This window comes from Telopea speciosissima, chromosome 1 (assembly GCF_018873765.1).
Source record: "Telopea speciosissima isolate NSW1024214 ecotype Mountain lineage chromosome 1, Tspe_v1, whole genome shotgun sequence".
Lineage (NCBI taxonomy): Eukaryota > Viridiplantae > Streptophyta > Magnoliopsida > Proteales > Proteaceae > Telopea > Telopea speciosissima.
The window spans coordinates 79,861,971-79,884,932 of NC_057916.1; the positions used below are offsets into that span (position 1 = coordinate 79,861,971).

General features: G+C 39.5%; 2 protein-coding genes across 6 annotated transcripts in view; one reads left to right on the top strand and one right to left on the bottom strand.

The window, feature by feature from the left end:
- The first annotated feature begins 6,879 nt into the window (after positions 1-6,879).
- On the top strand, positions 6,880-14,519 carry LOC122669007 (histone deacetylase complex subunit SAP18-like). The gene is made up of 6 exons (XM_043865616.1): positions 6,880-7,048; positions 11,484-11,516; positions 13,385-13,495; positions 13,575-13,670; positions 14,123-14,197; positions 14,288-14,519. Exons 1-6 carry the CDS (start codon positions 6,935-6,937, stop codon positions 14,318-14,320), a joined length of 462 nt encoding a protein of 153 aa, XP_043721551.1. The 5' UTR covers positions 6,880-6,934; the 3' UTR covers positions 14,321-14,519.
- A 4,863-nt stretch (positions 14,520-19,382) lies between these two features.
- The window catches only part of LOC122668963 (PGR5-like protein 1B, chloroplastic), a 32,038-nt gene continuing 28,458 nt past the window's right edge, over positions 19,383-22,962 (bottom strand). The window contains exons 8-11 of one of the 5 annotated variants that reach the window (XM_043865599.1): positions 21,258-21,368; positions 21,058-21,155; positions 20,618-20,697; positions 19,383-19,392 (exon numbers count right to left, since the gene is read on the bottom strand). In XM_043865599.1, coding sequence (XP_043721534.1) covers positions 20,628-20,697; positions 21,058-21,155; positions 21,258-21,368 — 279 coding nt within the window. In that variant the 3' untranslated portion in view covers positions 19,383-19,392; positions 20,618-20,627. Of the gene's footprint in view, positions 19,393-20,167; positions 20,376-20,617; positions 20,698-21,057; positions 21,156-21,257; positions 21,369-22,962 lie in introns of those variants that run through there. The other 4 variants (XM_043865567.1, XM_043865582.1, XM_043865590.1 and 1 more) reach the window with 4 other exon arrangements.

A 22,962-nucleotide genomic window follows, 5' to 3' on the forward strand; every position in this document is an offset into this window, starting at 1 on the left:
AACGAAATACACAAACAGAGCAAAAGAAAGAAGCTAAGGGATAATGATCGAGACAAGGAAGCCATGATTGAAGCTTGAAAGCTTGAACCTCTCCGGCCTTCTTCCTAAGCTTTGGAGATGACCACAATTTTCAATTTGACTTCCTAAGCTTTGTCTGTCTATATAATGGAACATTTAAGTTAAGAACCATACATGGGTAGGCATACCTTCGTGACCCTCACTAAGTGGGTCAACTGGGGAGGATTTATATTATGGACTTGATGTGCATTATCTTGAATGTACCTTCGTCCTCTTAGTGTACAAAAGGTCAAACCAAAATTACAATCATGACCGTTCAATCAGTGGATCATGATCTTAAGATCAGTAATCCTTGATGGACTTGTTTTCAATCTGATCCCTTGGTTATGGGCCAGTTCAAGGGTAGCCCAATGATTGGGGTGCGACGATCGTGCGGTTTGATGAGGTTTAAGAAATAAGGTCTATTAAGTATGATGGACCTGCGGTTTCTTGATGTTAAGTACTTACGTTGCATACCTAACGAAGACGTGCCCACCAGTATATAGGACGGTTATACAGGTTGCCAAGGATTCATATAATCCGATAAATTAATATTCCATGTTTTGACTGCTCCGACCAATCAGATTAAGCTTGAGCGTACATCCTAACCATGTTTTAATTTATTATTATTATTATTGTTAAGAATCAGTTCACACCTACCGGCTACGGAGGAAGCTATTCCTTTTGGGGAAAGTTTTCATATACGTGTAAGCCGTGCATGTGAGAGGGTCTCTCACAAAGAGTTGGAAAAGTCATAAATCCCCACCCATTAATTAATGCCTTGAAATTCCCATCCTCTCACATACACGGTTTATACGACCGTGTATGAAAACTTTTTCCATTCCTTTTATAGTGATTTTTTTGGGTAAACATTCCTTTTATAGTGATTATATATATATCTAACACATGAGAGTTCCATGGTTTGTTTGATTATCAAAATTACCATGGTTGGTTTGAATATCAAAATTTTTGAATATATTGACCACATCATCATTTCATCATCTTTACTTATATTTCGATTAAAAGAAAATCTTTAATCATGTTAAATTTAAATTTGATTAGACTTGTACATGGATTTATGGAAAACTTAAATTATAAACATTTTGTAAGCTACATCACTTAACCAGAAGAATTTTTGCTCTCGACGATGCATGTGCATGGTCAACACGAAGTACCATCAAATGGGCATACATACATATTGAATGGATTGATCCTGCACCAATACCTTCCCCAACTTTTTATGTGATCCATTTAATTGTGTTATACGAAACATCGATGCAATTTATACAAAAGAAAGAAGAAAAAAAAAAAGATCATGCAATTAATTATATAGTCAGACACACATAACTACATGATTTACATTTGTCAAATTTTAGAAACAAATTCAACAAAATACTCTTCATATGTTCTTATTTTCCCTTGTAGTTTTAACAAAAAAAATGTTTTATCATTAATAAATATTCAAAATTTTTTTTTGCCATGTCATTAGATACAACTTAACATATTAACCAATGAACTTGGATTCTAGCTATCACAAAATTTGGGTCTCCATTTGGGGCATTGTTAAAACCGACTTAATCTCTCTTCTATCTCTTTCCATATGAAAATAGAAAGAATGGAGGGGGGTGACTGTTCACATACGTGAGCGTATGTGAACGACTCACAACCGTTCAGATGGAACATTTTCATAGAATAGAAAAGTTCCATCTGAATGACTGTGAGTTATTCACTTACGTGAACATTCCCTACAGCCGAAAGAATGAGGCAACATTAATATGCACACAAAATGTGTGCAAATTCTTTTCTCACATCTCTGTTTCTGTGAATTAGTGGAGGGAAAGGAAAGAAAAAAATCTCATTGTGTGCTCTCGGTCTCTCTCTCTCTCTTGCATTTCATGTACTTGAGTTATATATAGTATGATGGTATTTTCTTTGTTAAGAGAAGAGGGTAAGGTATTGTGGTTATTTCTTATATTTATCAGAATCAATGTTGAGGTGAAAGCATTGTGTTTTTTTTGTAAATCAACCTTTAAATGATAAGAATAATCTTACTATTCAAAAAGAATTTTAATTTTTCGTTTAGTGTTTGTAACCCTCTAGCACTATCTACAGAATACTTGTATTGTTAGTATTAATTATTTGATTATTGTTGCGTCAAGAAATCGTCGAGCGGTCCTGCGAGTGCCGTCCCCTGCAAGTGGATCAAGGGGTCAACAGAGAGAACCGGTGTGATTCCGGCCTGGGGTTCTCGATGCCAAAGTTAGATCTCCTGAGCAAACAGATGAATAGTGATTATTCAATATGAGTTTAGATGTCCCCTGATGGGGTTGTGTACCTTGCCTTTTATGGTAGTGTATGGCGGTGTGGAGAGTCCCAGTTTGATGGCGAGCGTGCCGTTGAGTGGATAGAGGCCCTGGATAACGGGGTTCTATCATGATTGGCCATCTCCCCGCGGGAGGGAATGTCCTGGTGGTATCAAGATCCTTGTTGGATAGATACCCGAGTGTGGTGATAGCATTATTGGTACTTGAATCCGTCTGGGTGACGTGACTTCTAAGCGGTGGCCTAGAGTCCTGGTGGTGACATGAGTCTGCAGTGACACAATTGGGTCATAGACGAGTGGCCTCGGTGTCCGTGTACGTCACGTCCGCGTCCACGATGCCGTGCCTGGGTGCAAGCCGCGCCTGGGTGAGGCCGCGCCTGGGCCACGCCTGGTGGCCGCGCCTGGTGCAGGCCGTGCCTTGGTGCAAGCCGCGCCCGGGTGGGACCCCCGGTTCGTTCTCCTTGGTTTTGGGGCGGGTTGTCCTGTGACACATGGCAGCCGCTGATTGGTCCGTGAATCTTGGATGTATCAATTATAGTGGAAGATTCATCTGGACTAGATCTCGTGGTTTTTTGCTTTTACTTTGGAAGAGTTTTCCATGTTACTTGTATTTCCCATTATTGATTAGCTTTGTGCATAATTGATTATTGTGTATCTCCAGAAATTTGCACATAAATGGTAAAATGTTTTGTTTTTCCTAACACTTCCAAAGTCGGTTATCCTTTTCATTTTTTAGGGTGTGTTAAAAAAATAAGCCACCAAGAATAAGCATGGTTTTGCTTGACACAAAAACATTACCCATTTATTTACCAAAAAAAAAAAAACATTACCCATTTTGATAAACAAAGATTTAAAATCTTCGAGACTGCGACCACTACAGTTGTTACTTGTTAATAGCAGCATGAGAAATAAAGAATATAGAACCATTGGTACCAAAAAAAAAAAAAAAAAAACTTTGACATCCAAGAGAATGGAATAATAGAGGGTCGTGTCTGGTATGCATTTTCAGAATGGCTTATGGGTCTAGAATGCATTATGAAACCTAGTTCTTCTCTATTTTCTCGATTTAGAATGTGTTTTAGACCTATAGTTTATTCCCATTATGCATACCAAACAAAGCCTAAGGTTATCATTTTCTCTCCTCTTTTACTTGGTTTTATTTCATCAATTTATTTGTTAATGACTTTCCAATCCCCTTAGGCCTTGACCAAATGGATAATCTCTCTCTCTCTTTCTCTCCCCCATGATTTATCCCATCTCCCTCTCAATTTTGAGTTTCCTTGATTTTCTAACTACAACTGAACACATTGGATAGAGCAATTTAATCAAGAACACATAAGATTTAACTGCACCTTTTGTCGGTTCAAAATTTTTTGGTTGAGTTTTTGAGCGGACAAGAGTTGCAGTTAAATCCTATCCAATTGTTGATTTCTCTATCCAATGTGTTCAGTTGTGGCTAAAAAGTCAAGGAAGCTCAAAGTTGAGAACGGGATGGAGTGATGGACTAAGAGAGAGATTCAAGAGGTATATATGGTGCTTCTTGGATTGAAGAGCAATTGGATAGAATCCTATCCAGCTGCGAGTTTAAAGTCTTTCATCGTGGTTACGTGTTCTTATCACAAGGCTTTGCTTATTCTTATCGAAGCCAACAAGCCCTATCTCCCTTGCCCTTTTAGGTCGGCATATTCAGGACAACATTCTTATTGATTATGAGATCTTACACAATATTAAGCCGAAGAAAAAGGGTCGGTTTGGTCATATGGTCATTAAACTCGATATGAACAAGACCTATGATCAATTAGAGTGGAATTTTATTCGATGTGCTCTTTCTAACTATGGATTTGATTTTCATTGGATTAAACTTATGTTTTGTGTGGAGTCTACTCATATGGTTGTTCTCCTTAATGATTCCTTTTTGCATTGGAATTCTTTCGTCCATCTTGCGATCTTCGTCAAGGAGACCCTCATTCACCATACTTGTTTATTTTGTGCGTTGAGGTTCTTTCCTCGCACATTTCCCTTGTTCTTAATGGGGATGGATTCATGGTATTCGAACATCTCATCTTGGTGATCCTATTTCTCACATGGCAATTACGCACAATATTTCTATTTGCATGGTTGTGCTACCTATTAGGAGTCCATAGATTTCCAATCTATTTTACGGACTTGTTGATCTTATTCTAATCAAGCTCTCAACAGCCAATACAGATCGTCTACGGCCTAGCTGCCCGTAGCAGCTAGCCTATGCAACGCAGACTAGGCCGCACGTGCAATGATCGCCTTACTCCCTGCCCAACGCCTTGTCCGAGCGGGGGTAAGGCGGTCATTACGCGTGCGGCCCTGTCACGTCGCACAGGCTGCTACGGGCAGGTGGGCCGTAGGAGATCTAGATCCTCAACGTCAATAAGATGAGGACCCCTTTCATCAAAAAAAAAAAAAAAAAAAAAAAGATGAGGACCCATTTCAGTCCAACTGTTCCTTCTAACCTTGAGAGACATTTTTTTAATAGCATTTTTAGATTCATGCACCGGCCTCCATTGATTCTTACTTAGGATTTGGAAACTTCTTTTGGATAGGACCTCTCTCCCACGCAGGGTTCGTGATCTTGGTATCGGCTAAATCGGATCGGCTGATATGGATTGGGATCGCTCAAACTTGAGCAAATATGACATTTTTGTCCTTGTTTTCTTATAAAAATTAACTAATCTTTTACATTTATACCCCTGTCCGTACATCTGGATCGGATCGGTATCGAGATCGATCTCAATCGATACCAATCTAATCCGGCCAAAATCGGCCGATCCGATCGGATACCTCAATCCATGCTCCCAGGTCTTCTTAATTAGTGAGGCTTCCATCTTGATAACCAATGCCTCTTCTGTTTGACCCAAGATTTGAACCTTAATCACTTCTTTCCTAACTGTTTGTTCTCTCTGACACTTAGTTGGCTTTGGTTTTCTTGAGCTTTCCTAGGTCTGAATACCTACTTTTGCCATATGGAAGGATGAAATGGTAATTTTCACTCTTAAATATTTAGAAAGGGTTTTTTTTCCTATCACTTTGCCTAGTGAAGTGTTTTACTATCTATCACATGATAGTATATATATCATTGATACAATTTCAGCTTAAAATGAGTGGTTTATATGGGGAAAGTTTTCATACACGGCCGTGTAAGTATGCACGGTCATGTCCCCTCTCACAAAGAATTGGAAAAGTCATAAACCCCCACCCATTAATTAATGCCTTTAAAACTCCCACCCTCTCACATACACGGTTTACACAACCGTGTATGAAAACTTTCCCCTATTTATATTTTAAATTCATCTCCATTTGGATAGCATTTTGGTAATTTTATTGAAACTTTGAATCAAAGTTTGAACAACTTTTCTTGTTTATTTTAGGCAAAATTTTGTCCATGAAGATACATGTGGGGTCCTCTATCACATGACCTGACTATGTATTGTTTGTGGCACTTAGAAGAGATGTCTATTTTAGCCTCAAATTCCATTATACATTCATGAATATATGTAGTCCATACACCTCTCAATAGTTCATGCAACATATTTGTAATAGTAAAACTGCACATACACCTCTCACAAGAAACCCACTCCCTTTACCCAAAAAAAACCAGAAACCACTCCCTACCCCCACCCCCACCCCAACCCCCACCCCCACCCCCAAGTAAAATATGCATCATTTAGATTTGAGATATTTTCTTTCCAAAAGTTTCCACCCTTCATATCTTTTTACCCCAACTCAACCGTAGTCAAAAGGATAAACCCTTCTCTCGCGGGGTTTTATATTGAGAATTGGGTCAATGAATCGGCTGATTTGGGTTGGGATCCACAGTGATCGATGCTGAGAACGAAAGAATGCCAGAGAATGTTATTAAGACCGTTACCAAACTTAAGGCTTCGTTTGTTTGCCGGATACAAAGGGGTGGGTTGGATTGACAAGGAAAGAAAATAATGAAATATGCATTTTATAATGGGTTGGGATTTAGTGAGAGAGAGAGAAAATGGACATGGGGTGAGATTCATGGGAAAGAAAGGCATATAGAAAGAGGAGAGAGATAGACTCAAAAGTAATTTTTTAATGAATAGTGCCAAAATTCTGCAAATTTTAGTAGGACTTTGAAAATGACTAGGGTGGGAAAAAGAAGGGGTGTCAGTGTGTCACCTCATCACACAAGAATAAATGCATCTAATGAGCTTGTCTTAAAGTTTCTCATCTCATATATCCAAACACACACATTCTTGATATTTTGTGGGGGAAATATTACACTTTCTCCACCCTTTTTTGTTTGTATCACTTTTATCTTGCAAACAAACGGGTCCTAAGGTTCTTAAGCACAGATTTGGAATCGTGAATGACCGTTTCCATCTCCGATTCCGTGTTTTAAAACCCTGTTCTGTGGCGTTCTTCCACTTACGAAAATGCCGCGTGGGTGCAGTAACGAGTAGTTCATCGAACACTAGCTCTGATTAGTTTATGAAGATTGAAGAACGATTTTCGAACAAAAGGGTTGCAGAGGACACAGAGAAGACAATAGAGATGGCGGGAGTTGCGGAAGCTCCAAACAGACCTGCTAGACCCCTTCCCTCTTTTCAAGCCAGAGGCCCTTTTCTTCCCGCTCGCCCCCGCTTCGAGCCTGTTGATCGCGAAAAGGTTCTCTCTCTCTCTCTCTCTTATCTTGTCTTCCAGTTCTCTTGTTGTATAAGTTCACCTCGTACTCGGGGACATTACTCCTTCCAGTTTTCAGGTTTTCATCATGAACTGATACATATCAGAGTGTTTTTTTATCTTTGTAGACAGTTCTAGGGCTTGTGGGCACTGCTTATCAGTTTGAAAATCTGAAGTGGTTCGCTATTTTTTCTCATTTCACATTACAGACGAGTGCTTCATATTTGCCCCAATCATCTTTACAGCTTGTGAATACTGATAGTAATATTGACCTTTTCTTGCGAGGAGTTCTATAGCAACAGCATTAGGGTTTAAGTATCCTTAAAAACATTGCTAGGAGACTACGTAGGGCTATAGCAACAACATTAGGGTTTAAACTAGTGACATCTAAAGACATGCATTGGTGCTTATGTTCACTTCCAAGGGTAGTCCGTCGCCAACTTCATCCCTCAACGAGTGATGAGTTGCTTCCCCTCCCCTACGATACCAGAAAGAGGACATAGATTTCCTACAATAGAGTTTCTTACTTGACTAACTCAACTCAACGGCAAGTTTTATCTGGGAGAAAATTTAAATTTCTGAAGTTAAAGTGGGGACGATGGGTGTTAACTCTCCATTACTGGAGAGGCAACTTCATGATTTGGTGGTGGAACCCATTACTTTTAGTTATGCTCAGCCTGCTCTCCATGCTCAGGGAGTGGGTGGAGCTCCTGCTGCAGAAGTGGAATCCTCTAATCATACTTCTGAGGCAGTGTATACGAGAAGGGACTCAGTAGCCGATACTACCGTTCCCTTGGGGAGATGGGGCTCTCTTTTCAAGTCTTCCTCAAGCAACGCTGAGGGCCTGCAACTACATTTTGTCGCTCCATGTACTGTTGAGGGTGGGCAAGTGGCCTTATGCCCAAAGGAAGTGGTGGAAGCGGAAGTCAGCTTATGGAATAACACCTTACTTGGCTTTTTTGTGGGTAGGAGACCCCCCTTCTCTTTGGTGAAGGATTCCTTATTGAAACAATGGAGATGTGCTGGGACTGTCGATATATCTATGTTAGACACTGGAGTCTTCGTCTTCTCTTTCTCATCTGAAGAAGACAAATTCAGCATGATTGAAAGAGGATTGTGGTACGTCCATAAGCGTCCAATGGTTCTGAAATATGGACTCCTCAAGTCTCCATGTCTAGAGCCTCCCTGAAATCTATTCCTCTTTGCGTGTCTCTACCCAACCTGCCGTTTCATTTGTGGAGCAAAGATGCTTTGAGCATCATTGGAAGCAACTTTGGTGTTCCTCTTTTCTCAGATAGATGGACACGGTCTAAGGAGAGGCTTTCGTATGCGCGGCTATGCATCGAAGTTTCAGCTTCGAAAGAGCTTTGCAACTCGATTGAAATCATGGTGGAAGGGGGCGTGCCATTCATTCAGCAACTAGTTTATGAATGGAAACCTCCAAGGTGTGGAAGGTGCCAAGTTTTTGGCCATGGAGATAACCAGTGTGCACTCAGTCCTCTTGTTCCCAGTAATGGTGTGCAATCTGAGGGGGTTCAAAGACATTTGTCTCGTGATAAAAACTTCCAGCCGGTTTCAGAGAGGGAGGTGGATTTTCTGACTCAGAACAATGGAGGGAATGGTACCCTTGAGGTTGCTCAGGCTACCTCACCGTCTGGTTGCGAGGTTGTAGCTGCTGTTTCTTGCCCGGTGGAGGTGCCCAGGAAAAGTGTTGATGGTGACAGATCACATATTGCAAGTAAAGGTTTGGGGGGCAGTGTTCAACAGGTACAGGCTTTCCACTCTAATGTTAATCAGAGCAGATGTAAGAATATGGAACCCAACAGATTTTCTATATTGGGTGTCTTGGAAGCTGGTGCATTAGGTGAAGTTTTTGAAGTGGCTGGTGTGTCAGCAGAGGCTACTGAAGGAGCTGATTTCTTGACTGCTGGGCTGGTCCACATGGGTAGTCAACAGGAGGAGGTAGAGGATGTTAACAGGCTAGCTACTCCTACCTTGGTCCACTTGTTGGATCTGAATCCTCAGTCTCCTACATTGCCTCTTTCATGCAATGTGCAAATTCTGCAAGCTTCTGTGGCGCTTCCTTATAACCAAGATGGTGAGCCGAGTCAGCAAGGTGGAGAGGCTGTGGGGCGCAGGAGAAGTTCTAGAATGCTTCAACCTGCTCAACTTAAGTGGGACCCAAAGGCTACTGATGTGGCGGCCAGCAATGCTAGGGACTTAGAAATTGTTAGAAGGAGAGAAGAGAAGGTAGCTACCCCTATAGGTGAAGCGTTTGAGGGCCAGCGTGAGGGAAACTTTGGTGGAGAAAGTATCTCGGACCAGAGGGGAGGAACTTTAGCTATTCTTCACCCACCGATTGAGAGTGAGAAGAGCTGCCATCCTTCAGTGGTGCAACATGAAAGTGTTGTCAACAACCCAGCCAGCAATGAAGAAGTGACGGACCCAAGTGGCATTGTGGCTGTCAATGGCCAAACTTCTTCTAAGGGAAAGAAAAGAAAAGGTAAGAAAGGAAAAAAATATCAAGTAACCATTGAGGAGGACCAAGGTGCCCCCCCCCCCCTCATCGGATGGAAATTGAAGCAAGCTCCCAAGTTGGGTTGGAATTAATTGTTGATTTGGGGGGACCATCATCTCCCATTGCAGAAGATATTGGCGTTATTGGTAGGGTTAATGGTGCCTTTTTGGATCGGGAGAGTCCTTCCTTAGATTCTAATCAAAGTAGGAGTTGGGTGATCCCTCCCATTACTCCCTATGACCCTAATGGGAAGAAGGTCAACTTTATATATAGGTGATTGGTTGTTGGGGTTTGACTATGTCTTTTGTTCATCTATGAGTGGTCTCCCATCAGCTTGATTTGGCTGTAGGTTGTCCCTTGTTTTTGTTGTGGAGTTTTCTCCTTGTTTTCTTTCTTGTGCTATCCCTTTTTTATGGAGGGAGAAAGTTTCTCTGTTTTTTAATATATTTTTCATTCATCCAAAAAAAAAAAAATCTCAACTCAGCGTAGTTGAGCTGAGTTGAGTTACAATAGAATTTCTTATGATCTAATGGGTCACACAAGAAACCCTAGGCTCTTTTATCATGGAAACAGACATGATTGTCATAATCTGAATGTGGGCTTGACCAAATGTCTGAGGCATGAATCTGAACCTTACATGTGATGTATGTGGGGTTGAAGTGCTGAATTGGGACCTTGCCTCATATTTCTTCACTGTCCCATTGGTGGGCATCTGTGGCAGATTTTAAATCAAAATTGTGGGACCCAATCTAATGCAGAGCACGAGTTTCTTACATTTATGTCCATATAAATCAGAGAAGACCAATGAAACGACTGTAAATGACAGATAACCTTTGTTATGTGGAGTCTAAGGCTGGACAGTAACGCTGCATCTTCCAATGGAATTCGTCAATTCGCCCTCTTCTTCATCTTCATCCCTTGTTAGTAATCTTCTTCAACAGTTGATGAGCTTGTGTAACTAGATGGTTGAAGAGAAAGAGGTTTGGTTCTCTGTGTGGTGAAAGCAAAGTTTGATACCTGAAGCAGAATTTTATGCTGTTTGGGTGGCAATTCACCTTGCAGACCTGGTTGTAAACCACCTATGGCTAGATGGGGACTCCAAATAGGTCATGACTTTAGCTCAAAGCTCAATTGCCCATGAAGGATCAATCACATGGTTCATGACTTCAGATATTTCATGAGCAATTCTGTTATTTAATTTTTGAGCTGATCATCCGGCTAATGTAGCCCACTTTCAGAGTTTCATGAACGAGAGCTGAAACTGATCTGCTTTGGCAAAAGGTCTGATGTGGGTGTTATCCCTTATGCTTTCGATGAACAAAAATAGGATAAGATTAAAAAACTGTAAGGCCTGGATGATAAATTAATACCTTCTAACCTATTCAAGCCACAGTAAAGTGATCTTAATAGATGTCATCAAGCAAGTTATTTTTTTGAAGTGCTAAACAGTATTTTCATCTTGCTTTGGTCCCTTCTTCTCCTAGGTGATTGAAATTGAATAATGCAGTGACCCATAATATAAAAAGAAATGAAAATAAGTCAATAAATATATTGGAAATCTTGTCTTGTCAATGCTGCAAGGAAATATAAAGCATAAACTATCTAACTTTGATGACATTTCTCTGTTCATTCGTTGAGTCCCCGATGGATTGGTCAGGGATCCCAGAAAGTACCATAGATTGTCATATGTATGGCTTATTGATTATAGATCAAAATTGAATTCCTATGTCCTTGTTACTGCACCTATTTTTGAGTTGCCACTAGTAATGTATAGATCCTTCTGACTCTCTGCAATATCCAACTATGTGAAACATTTTATAAATATTAAAGAGATTCCCTCCTTTCTTTTGTTCCTTTTTTTTTTCCCCAATTTGATGAGAATTTGCATTGTTGCAAATGCAGATTTGCCCTCTCTTGCTTCGGGTTTTCACTAAGGTATGTGCTTGCTTTGCTATTGTACTTTGACTCTTTTTTTTTCCCTTTTCTAAATTTTGATGGTGTGAAAGTAATATGATCTTATCTTCCAAAAGCCCAGCGAAGGTTGACTATACTTCCATGTTATTACTCAAATGCTCTGATGTTTGTCAACATACATTTCAGCGAGTGCCTTTTTCTGCATAATTTGTAGCTTTGTTGTGTCTTTTTCTTTTTCAATACATATTATTATTGCCAAGAAAAAAGAAGAATTATGGCCATAGAAAGCCCATATACCAATTGTTAGAAGTATCTTGTGGAGGGTAAAATGGGAATGCCCCATTCTCGAGAATAGCGTCAGCCATATGGCGCTGGGCTTATCTCCCAGTATAGTTTCCTGTTTTACCCCTGTAAAGAACTCTTTATATTAATGATAATATCTGGCCTCTCACACATATTGAGAGTCCAGCTTTCTCATTCTCCTATCTTCTTCTCTTCTCCTCTTCTTGTTCTTCTTTCTTTCTTTCCCTTCTCCTATTTCTCTGTTATTTACACCAATAGGCCACTAGTTCATCCATAAAAGCCTGTACTTAAAAAACCGTAGCTCTAAAATTCCCATTTTATATTAGGACCCTGTCCTAGTAACCAACCCCCTCCCCACCCACCCCCCCTTAAAAAATAAAAAATAAAAATAAAAAAAGAACCCTAACCTTAGCCCTCAACTCCATTAAATTTGATTTGCATCAACCAACATCATTAAGATTTAAGTATATACCATTGAGTTCCTGCCTTCCCGCAGCTAAAGATTTAGTAACTAATTTTGAATAGAGGTAACCAAACTTTGATGATTTTCCATTTGGCATTTTTGGACCACCTGGCATTAGTGGCATATCAAGGGGACAAATATATAGTGTTTCCTAGTCCAGTAAGATAATGGAGCTTCTGAGTTCTGACTCTTCTCAACTCACCTAAAGCCTTTTCACTTTCCCTTACACATGGATATGGAGGAGAATGAGAACCTCTGGAAAAATGTGATCACTAACAAATATTTGGCTGTGATCTGTTAAATTGGAAAAGTGGACCAGCTCCTGGGACTGGGAGCGCTATGACATCAGTATATGGAAATGAATTCCTAAGACAACTTAAGGTTTCAATGATCTGGTAACATTCATCAAACTCTGGCTGGAAGTCTTCCTAGCCTTGACTTTCTCTCTCTTCTGCAACTTGGTATAATGAACAAATTGGCAGACTTCCATGAAAGTTGAAAGGAGTATGTGAATTCCCAAGACTAATATGAAATCTGAATGATTTCTGAAAGAAAGTTTGCTGATTTTGCTTCCTAAAGTTGAATCAAGCTTAGGTGGATTGGAAAAACAGAGACTTGTTAATCCTATATCATAAGATGCTGTCATGGAAAAATCCTTTTTGATAGTGGTAAGAGATGGATGAGATGTTTCTTTGCTTCTCTGTTTCTTTTTGAACCCGCACATTCCAGACTGGTGTCTTTAGTGTGTGCCTACAATCTACATGGACAAGGTACTAATCTCCTTAAAATATGTTTCTGTTGTAATGATGGTAAGTGTCACCCATTGGCCCTTTACCTCTGAAATTTACCCTCCCTGCTTTTGTCGGTTCAAGATCTTTTGGATTGTACCATGTGACTTGAGCAAGACAGTTCTCCATTTGAGAATGGTTGATCTTCTTCCCTTGGTTGCATGATACTTACGTTCAAAGGGGTGATAGTTATCAAGTTCTGATGTCAATGCTCGATGCTTGCTTTTTGCCCTTTTGAGTTTTAGAGCATTGCCTAGCCAACCATTTGGGTTGATATTTTTGTTCTTGAAGATGAAATATAAATTTCAGCCATCTGATCCAGTATATGCATGCAGAATGGAGGTCATCATACTAAGGAAGATTTTGCCATGAGGGGCAAGGAGCCCAAGGATGAGGTCCAAATATATACATGGAAAGATGCTACTCTTCGTGAACTAACCGATCTGGTAAGCTCAGTATTGTTTCTCAATCGGTCGTTGAACAAAAATTTCTTTTATGTTATAAGTTATACTGGCTTTTTTCTAGGTCAAAGAGGTTGCTCGTGCAGCAAGAAGAAGAGATGCAAAACTGTCATTTGCATTTGTATATCCTGATAAAAATGGGCGTAATGTGGTGAGACCGGTATGTGAAATCTTGTCTTTTTTCTTATCCATTTCTACGTAATAGTGCATGTTATGCATTCGTCTCTATTTCTTTGCATACCTGCGTACATATGTGGCCACTGATGGATGTATGCATAGCTTGATATCCTTGGTAATTATCAACTAAAGCAAATGAGCATCACAATAGAAATCTATTGACAACCAACCACTTTAGAACCCATACACATTCTAAAAAGTGATATCAACTGCAGTCACAGGAGATAAAATTTAAAGAAAGCCCATCCACATTATTGATCCCATGGACTTCATGAAGTATAGTGAAGGCAAATTATTCAAATAACAGGTTTTGGAGGGGGATAAACCAGGAAAATGACGATCACTTACATTTCTTGTGAAACTTGCCTCCAATTATTACATACTTAACGATGAATTATTACAAATTATCACTTATATTTCCATTTAATCATGAAGGTGGGGATGACCCATTCTTATGGGAATGGGAGGGGGCAAGACGACAGCAAAACACTGGCTGACCTTAGCTTCCAGGTAATTCGTCATTCTTGCTAGGAAATTCAAGTCATCTCTTAAATCCTTTTTATAATTACTCATTTACTCAGTTACATTGTGATTTTGAAGATTGGTGACTACTTGGATGTGGCAATCCTATAGAGGTAAAAGTATTGCTTTTGTGGAGCGGTGCTGATGTTATGTTATAGAACAATCATTTACAACACCAGTTTGATTTTCAAGCAGGATTGGTGTCTGTTACTGTTAGTGTATGCATTATAAGATTTTACTCTCAGATATGTTGCTTACCTATTGTAAAAAAAAAAAAAACAAAACAGAAAATGTAGTTGCTTTGGGTGTAGTTACATTGCATTCCCAGCCAAGACCTTTTAACTGAGGTAGCAAGAGAGTGTTTTTTTTTTTTTCTATCAGATCCTATCAAGGGCCCATAGGCCATAGCGTCCCAACTCAAGGAAGGCCGGGAGGCGTGAGGGTTGGGGGTGGGGATAATAGGATGTTTATCCATCCGATTGGGTGTTTGGGGGGTTGAAACAGTGACCTCTCCCTGGATTTAGGCCTGTGCCCTACTGCATTGGCAGCCACCACCATACCAAAAGATGCTTCCCTAGCAAGAGTTTATCTTCAATGATTTGTTACCTGGAAAATGCAAATCTATTGAAATATAGAACCTTGTGCTGGATCGGTTCCCATAATTTACCAAGCTTCAGGTCCCGACTCAACCATTTTGTCACATTGGGCAATCTTTTTCATGCACTTTCACAATACCCATGTTTTCATCCATTTTTAACCATTTTAGTTTAGAATTTTCAAGGATTTTAAAAACTTTGTTAGCACGATGAAAGCTTGTCACAAGCTGATTAGGTTTAAGAGACATTCCTTGGCACAGCTTCAGTGTTTAGAGGGTGTTCTCTTGTTGTCTTCCTATCCAGACTTGACTTTAGCGTCAAATCCCATTTTCTTCTTTTTGTTGTCTATGTTGGAATGCCTCTGAGGACGAGCATCTCTTTTTTCGACATTTCATTCTCCTTAGTTTGGGAAAAAATCTTTTATCCAAATGCTGGCCTCAAGGAAGGGAAATCTTGCCGTTTGAGAGAATGGATATGGTTTGACATGAACTTTGCTGTAAAAGCTCATGATATTTTGAGAGAACTTGCATTTGGAGTTGCTATATCTACCATATTTGGTTGGAAGGTAACCTTAGAAGATGGACTTCTAAGTCCAGATCTTTGCAATAGATTTGTGACACCAACCCTTTTTATTTCAGGTTCAAGATTTCTGCAACTCTTTTTTGTTGTGCCAACAACCCTAGAAATAGGTTCATTTCTCTCTTTTCTTTTGTTATAAATTTCTTGCCTATCCCCCCAAAAAAATTTGTTGGCTCTTTCCCTTCCTGTGCATAAAATAAGGGTTCCATAAGCTTTGCTACAGCTCAGATATCATATCCCCACAGGACATCTATGGTTGTGGTGCAACTCCCCTTGATGGAAGGTGGATGCCGTTCGGCCCCGTTGCCTTACATTGCACATCAAGCATGGAAGTCTTTCATGTGATAGATGGTTGGTTTCTGAAGTTTCACTCCATGGTGAATAAGGAATTCCTCACCATGGCCATTGGTACTGTTGTATTCACATGGGGAGGGTAGTTTCGACTTCATACAGAGGGGTGGAAATTAATGATGACACAGGAGTCCAATCATATGGTTGCATCGTGTCAATAATAAAAAAAAGGAGAGGTTTCTTTGGCAAGTGAACGCACCGATAGAAGAGTTGAACCCGTGACCTCCTAGGAGCTTGCACTCTACCAACAATGCAACAAGCAACTTATGCCAATAGTTGTCTTATGGGACATGGTTTTGTAGTAACACATTATATGGCGACAAACCAGGGTCCAATGTCTGACCTTCATCAAGTATATTAAACAAGTGTTTGGCTGGCCATGAGGGTAAGGATGTTAAACGATCTGGTTCTGTTTAAATCGTTTAGTTAAACGGTCTCAATATTGGAACCCTAATCGAACCATTTATTAAACAATTTCATGGTTTTGATTTTAAATGATTTTTGTTTGATTTTGGCATATTTATGTACATCTAAGAATGTTAAATGGTATTATCAAAATCCATGGAAGATTTGGAGTGTGTTGTGGAAACTCTTAAGTTCATCCTTTTTTTTTGGATAGGTAGGGGGAAGATGTAGGATGTGAACCAGGAGACTTGAACTCAAAACCTCCTGATAGCAATGGGCCTTTACGCACCACTAGCTACCAAGTGCACTAGGCACTTGACCACAGCTCTTAAGTTCATCCTTGCTTTAAAAAACTTTCTTTTGGAAAAGTCCTCATTGGGGGGTGTTTGTTTTGTTTTGCTTTTTTTGTTTTTTTAGAGATAACCTGGTTACACTGAGTACCTTTAATCTTCGTCGATGATTGGCTTGTTTAACCCTCTGATTTGTTTAAATTTTGGTTTGTACCACAATTCACTTAAAAAGATGGCTTGTAAATGGGTCATATGCAAAGTGATTCTCTATAGGATCGCTCTAACCACGACGTGTCATCCAGTCTGCAATTTCCTGCTATTTCTGCTTGATTTCAGCAACAACATTTTGGCTTTGTTTGTTTTATAAAAAAATATTGGTAAATGATCCACACACTGTCCGTGTGTGGATTCTTTGGCATGCCAAAACACAGAAATGCAACCCCCTTCCCAACTCTCTCTCCTCCATGAGACTCCCCTATTGACGTTTCGTAATGGAAACCCTCCATTCGCCAAAAAATAGTTCTTGGGCATAGGAGAGACTCACTTTTACCTGATTTATTTAAAAGCAAAGGGGAAGCGAAGTGTGTTTATTTCTCTCCTCCTCAAAACAAGGGGGTAGAGGTGTCTTTTCATATGGGGAGGAGAGAGATAGACTCATGAGAGTACTGGCATAGGCCACACTCCCTAGATAGAAAACTTTCTCCCAATAAAATATGTCAAAAACAGAATTGTTTAACATCTGGGCATACCAAGACGAGCTTTAAATATAAAAAATCCCGTTATAATAAGTTTCTCAAATTCAACATTGCCATTTGCAAGACAACCTACTACTATAAGGAAACACAAAATTACTTCAAAATGAAATCAGGATTTCCCAAAAGCATCCCATAAGATCTGATGTCTCACAAAATCAGGATGGTGGTCCACTAAAAATGAAAAAATATTTTATTTTGTTAGGAGATCAGCGGCTACATTAGCCTGACGATAAATATAAGAAATCTTCCAAGTGATAGATCCAATGTAAGGCCGCAGAGCAAACAATCTAGTCACAAAGAACTATGGAACCTTTGAAGACCTAATTGCCATTAAAAGGACGTATTCAGTGCACGATGCTCCCATCACTGTAGGCCTGTAGGGTCTTGGGAGGATCATAATGTATGTAACTTTACCTTTGTTTTCGCAGAGAGACTATTTTCAGACTTGAACCCATGACCACTTGATGATGAAGCAACCTTAATTGAGAAATTTGCACCATACTATACACTGCCATCTGATACTGTTAAATTTCTCACGAATAAGATTTCATGCAAATTTGACTCTGAAAATGTCTGTGTCATTCATCTTCCAAAAACAACAATCCTGAGTATTCTCATAAGAGATAGAATGATTTTAATCACCTCAAAAATAGATTGTAAAGTGTTGGAATATACCACAGGAAGGCAGCAAGATCTTCCACTTACACAGTCTGAGACTTTGGCTCAGTAAAATTTCTTAAGAAAGATTGGGGGAGACCCGTGAGTTTAGTGATGGAGAGCTCTCCAACACCCAATGGTCTCTCCAAAAATCCATATTTTTTCCATCACCCACCACCCACCTTTGTTGGGCAAAGATTTGCTCCATACTTTCTCAAATCCTAGGCCATATGTATGATACAATTTGGTTTTTTTGTAAGAGATCCTTTTTTCAAATATTGGCTCACATTAAAGAACCAAATATGGATTGATCAAATTTAATTGACCAACACAACTTGTATAACATGGCTTTATTAGTGTCACACATACGTCTTACACCCAACCCTACTTCATCAACTAGTTCGTGAAGAATGAATGAATGCTTCTTTTGATTGTGATTGCTTTCAAAACCTCCGGATCTCTTGACCAGATGACATTTCGCATCCATGTCTCTATCTCTTAGACAACAGAGTTAGGTCACAATATACTGAAAAATTATGGATTGGAATACACGAGATACTTGAGATCACCAGTTGAACTCGGCCTGCCATAGATATTTCTCTTCCCTTCCCTTCCAATGAGCTAGTCGATGTTTAACTTTTTCTACTAAAAAGCCTTGACAAATTGATAATTGAACCTACCTTTAAAAATATTGACCCCAGGATATCTAGTGACCTGTGCAAAGACATCTTCTACGATCAGAGACATTGCCAAAGAATAACTTCCTCTTACTTGAATGACAACTTTCAGCTTACCTTGACTTCTCAAGTCAGATAAACCTTTGTTGAGTATCTCCTCGGCCAAAATGAAAAGAAGAGGGGCTTCTACAAGAGAGAAGAATTTGAGGCATCCACCATTCCAAAGAATCATAAGCCTTCATCACATCAAGTTTGATACCCACACTCTCCCTTCTTTAACTTTCTTAGGAAGAATGTTTGCAAGTTCAGAGGCCATAACAATATTCGGCGAAATGATTTTGCCTCTTTGCTAGGCACCTTAGGGTAGGAAATGAGATAACCTTAATCTTAAATAGGAACTTGCCCATACAAATAGGTTTGAATAGATCCAAAGATCTAGCACTAGCCACTTTAGGAATCAAGGCGATCGAATTGTTATTGAAGGCTTTAGTAATGATTCCTTCTTTGAAAAAACCTGTTAGTAGAACCCCAAGGGGTCAGCTCAGTTGGCAATAGACCAACTCCTCAAATAAGAGGTCATGAGTTCAAATCACCTTGGGGCCTATCCCTATCCCGTTTCCCCCCCCCCCCCTCCCCCCCTATTAAAACTCTCCAATTCAATTAAAAAAAAACTGTTAATAGCTTGTAGATACCAACAACAACAATATCCCAACACGCTTGAAAAGAAAGTACCTGAGAATCCATATAGTTCTAGGGAACTATTTGGGTCCATATCAAATACAATGGACCTTGATCTCATCATCAGTAAGAATAGAAATAAAAGAGCTATTATCCTCATCAGAAAACAAGCATATAAGGATGCAATCAAGAAGCCTAGGGTGCTTTACCACACCTTCAAGTTGAATGTTTTTTTTTCTCCGAAAAAAAAATAACAGCAGTGACACATGGTCCATGAGAGAGTGCCTGAAAATGCTATAATCTGAAAACTAATTTTAATTTTCCATTCCCCCTATTTCATGGGGTTCCTGATGCCAAATGTCCCCTTCGACGTATTCATATTGGCTTGTGATCCTACTTTATGAGTTTAGCAAAGCCCCACAATGCCACTCGCCACCCATGAAGGATACCAAACATGTCATAGGGATTACTTTTGTTGCTGAACCATACCTATATATGCTCGTCACATAAAATCATTAGATGTATAACTGACAAACAAGTGCTATTTCTAAACGAAAGTCGATTTTAGAAAAAACAGAGGCTTTAGGATGCCATCTTTTTTTTTTTTTTTTTTTTTAAATTTGGGGGGTTGGGGGGGGGGGGGAGGGGGGGAGGGGTTCGACTGCACTTTAGTTGATGCTTAAATTTTTTTTTCCCTCTTTTGGGGCACTAATGGTAATCGGTAGGTTTGAATATAGAGAAAGATGGTAGGCTTATGCAGTCAAGTCAACTTTAATTTGATGTTATTAAAGGACATTCAAAAATTATTATGATAAAAGTAAACCTGAAGTGTTTGGGAGAGGGTGAGAGAAAGGAGAGATTATCATACACATCCACATATGCAAGATAGTGAGAGATATTGGGGAGAGATCAGAGGACCTCAACTTCCCAGTCTGTCTTGTAATGGAATTGTGCAAAATGAACATAATACAACCATACATACTTCTTAGCAGCAAATAAGCTGGTAACAAATATACATATCAACAATCTGACATAAATATGGATGGATAGACATGTCAACATGGTGCATACCTCACGCTCTTTCCTCTTCAGCTGCACAGAAGATGCTGGTCTCAAAAAAGTTCAAGGTGATTTCAACCCCTTAAATAGGATTAGAATTTTCAGAAAGTTCCACATCCCTTTGCTCATATTATTGCATGAAGATTCACGGTGTCAGTCTTGTGAGGGGTTAGCTCAAAATTTCCATGCCAATAACTACAATGATGATAATACAAAAGGTATCATAGATGGAGAACAGGAAAGATCAAGCTCCCTTTATATCATTCTGCTGTTCTGTCCCACATATACACAACAGAGCTTGTGTAGTGATATATGTATTCCTCTCATTGACTAATGGCTGATTCTATAATAGACAAGATACATACCTCTACTCAAGCTTCACTTGGCTCAGGCAATGTAATCAAGCGTGTTCCAGAATCAAATACCAATTCAGTGCCACAACTGACAAAAGAAGACAGATCATAGTTATAATCTAAGGGAAAAAAATTTAAGCACAGAAAACCAAGAGCATTTAAAACTCCTTAAGGTTAATTCTCTAATACAGGTGGCAATGGCATATGGTTGCATCAGATTCAGGTTGGACTAGTGGACATCAGTACCAATCATTAGTTAGGTTGGGGTGGGCCAATCCAAGCTTGGGCAGTTTGGTGCTCAGCTCGGTGACCAAATGCCCCAACCTAAATATAGCGAGACTAGGTTACGTCAAGAGCTGGCTTGGGTGTGTTCATGGATTGGGTCCAAGATTGAAACCCCTTAAATAGGATTTGTTGACATACAACGACTACTTAATTTAAGACTTACTTCGAACATTTAAGGTTATTGATGGAACCACCACTAGACACTGATAGAATAGTCCCAAAGAAGGAGACGTTTTCTGTACCACAGTTAGGACACGAGCCCTGGAAAATAGAGAATCTGTCAAATATGCAGTATCTAGTAAACATAATACGAATATGAATGTTCGAATTATAAGATATGATGTTGAAGGCTCTGTCTTTTACCTTCAAAATCAAAGAGTCTTGCACAATAGCTTTTGTGATTGATTGAGCAATCCAAAGTATGAGGGGCAAAGCAGCAAACCATGTGAAAATGAAACTGAACGGCTCTGGAAGCTGCAACGTAATGATTAAACCATATTTAAATTCAGCAAGAGACGCATTGCATGAATCAATACAGTAGGTGACGAAAACTAGAAGAATGATGATTGCAGCCCCTCACAGAAAAAGAGAGAAAACGATCAGTATTTGCATGTGTGTGTGTGAGAGAGAGAGAGGTTATTTCAAAGGCATTAAATGAAATCTAGATTTCCTGAAAAAATCATATCATAGTAGGAAAAAACAAGAGCAGACAGAAAGTGTCAGCCTGAGCCTCAAAAGTGCACCAGTCCTGAAGAAAATGACGTGGAACTATCATGAAAAAGCATCAATAAGAATAGAAAATATGGAGGGCTGTTAAGTGCATTATAATTACTCATAGCAACCCAGCACTACATGTATGTATGATTTGAAAAGCAGTTTTGACTAGCATATATGTATAAAAGCTAGATTCCATCATAGTACTGTTAGAGTTTATGTAATAAGGGTAGTTTGGAAACTAGTTTAGTATCTTATTGTCTTATGTTGTAATTTTACTTTTTCACCTTTTACCTCCCTAGGGAGGTGTGTGTAATTCTCACTTAATGTTAGTAAATCAAATAGGGGAGAGGAATCTTCTCTCCCTAACTTTTGGCTGCACATCTTCTCTCTTCTTCTCCTCTCTTCCCTCCTCATCTTCTCTTCTATTCTTCTGACCTCCTACCTTCTCCTCTCCTCTCTTGAATCGATCCTTACACCATTTTCCAACTTGGTATCAGAGGTGGTCTTTGGTTTGAGAGTCGTCCTACCAGTACTCCGCTTCCATTTCTCTCTCTTTGGATCCCTAGGTTACAAAGGGGTTCCAAAGGAAGAGACCATTGTATGAAAAACTCAAAGGAACCATGAGATAAGCTTGGAAGAGGTTCATAGGAACATCAAAAGAAGGTGTGTGAAGCAATAGGAGCTCAAATTACAGTTCATGACACTGTTCACATTAACAGTGATTTCAGTGTTGGAATCTCTCTCTCTCTCTCTCTCTCTCTCTCTCTCTGGCATCTATTAGAGTTGGATCTTGGCTCATTGAAGTCACCCTAGGCTTTTCTTTCAAGCCCCCAAAAGCTTGGTTGCAAAGGAGGGAAGCCCATGGTCTGCAACTTAGTTTTTCTGCCATTGCTACAGTACCGCCAGTTCCGAAGAAAAACTGGCTTGGGTCAGTTGTTCTCCTTCGTCCTTGATCTGTAGAGGTTGGAACCAGGTTCCTTGGAGTTGCCCTAAAGTCTATTTTCTAGCCTATATAGGCTCAGATAGTACTACCTAGCCCTCATTCTCTGCAACACCAAACTTTGCAGCTCTGTTTTACCTCCATATTTGGACTGTTAGTGTTGTGCTTGAGTTATTCAGTGGTTGTTTGTTGTTGGTTATGGTATGTGAAGCTTTCAAGTTAAAATACAATGGATTCCCACTTTATAATACTCACTGGATTGGAAACTTTTCAAGTTTTTATGAGATATTTGAAGTTTCCAAGGATGTGAAGGCTATTCGAAGAAGCAAGATATTTGCTTGAAATGTTGTGTATGGTGAGTTTGATTGATATTGGTTGGTGAGTTTCATCATTTGAGACTTATATGTTATT

Excerpts from the sequence above, each read along its gene's own strand:
- LOC122669007 (XM_043865616.1), top strand. The coding sequence starts at position 6,935 with ATGGCGGGAGTTGCGGAAGCTCCAAACAGACCTGCTAGACCCCTTCCC. Across the intron at positions 7,049-11,483 it reads AGCCTGTTGATCGCGAAAAG|ATTTGCCCTCTCTTGCTTCG; the intron begins GTTCTCTCTCTC and ends TTGCAAATGCAG. Across the intron at positions 13,671-14,122 it reads GGCGTAATGTGGTGAGACCG|GTGGGGATGACCCATTCTTA; the intron begins GTATGTGAAATC and ends TTAATCATGAAG.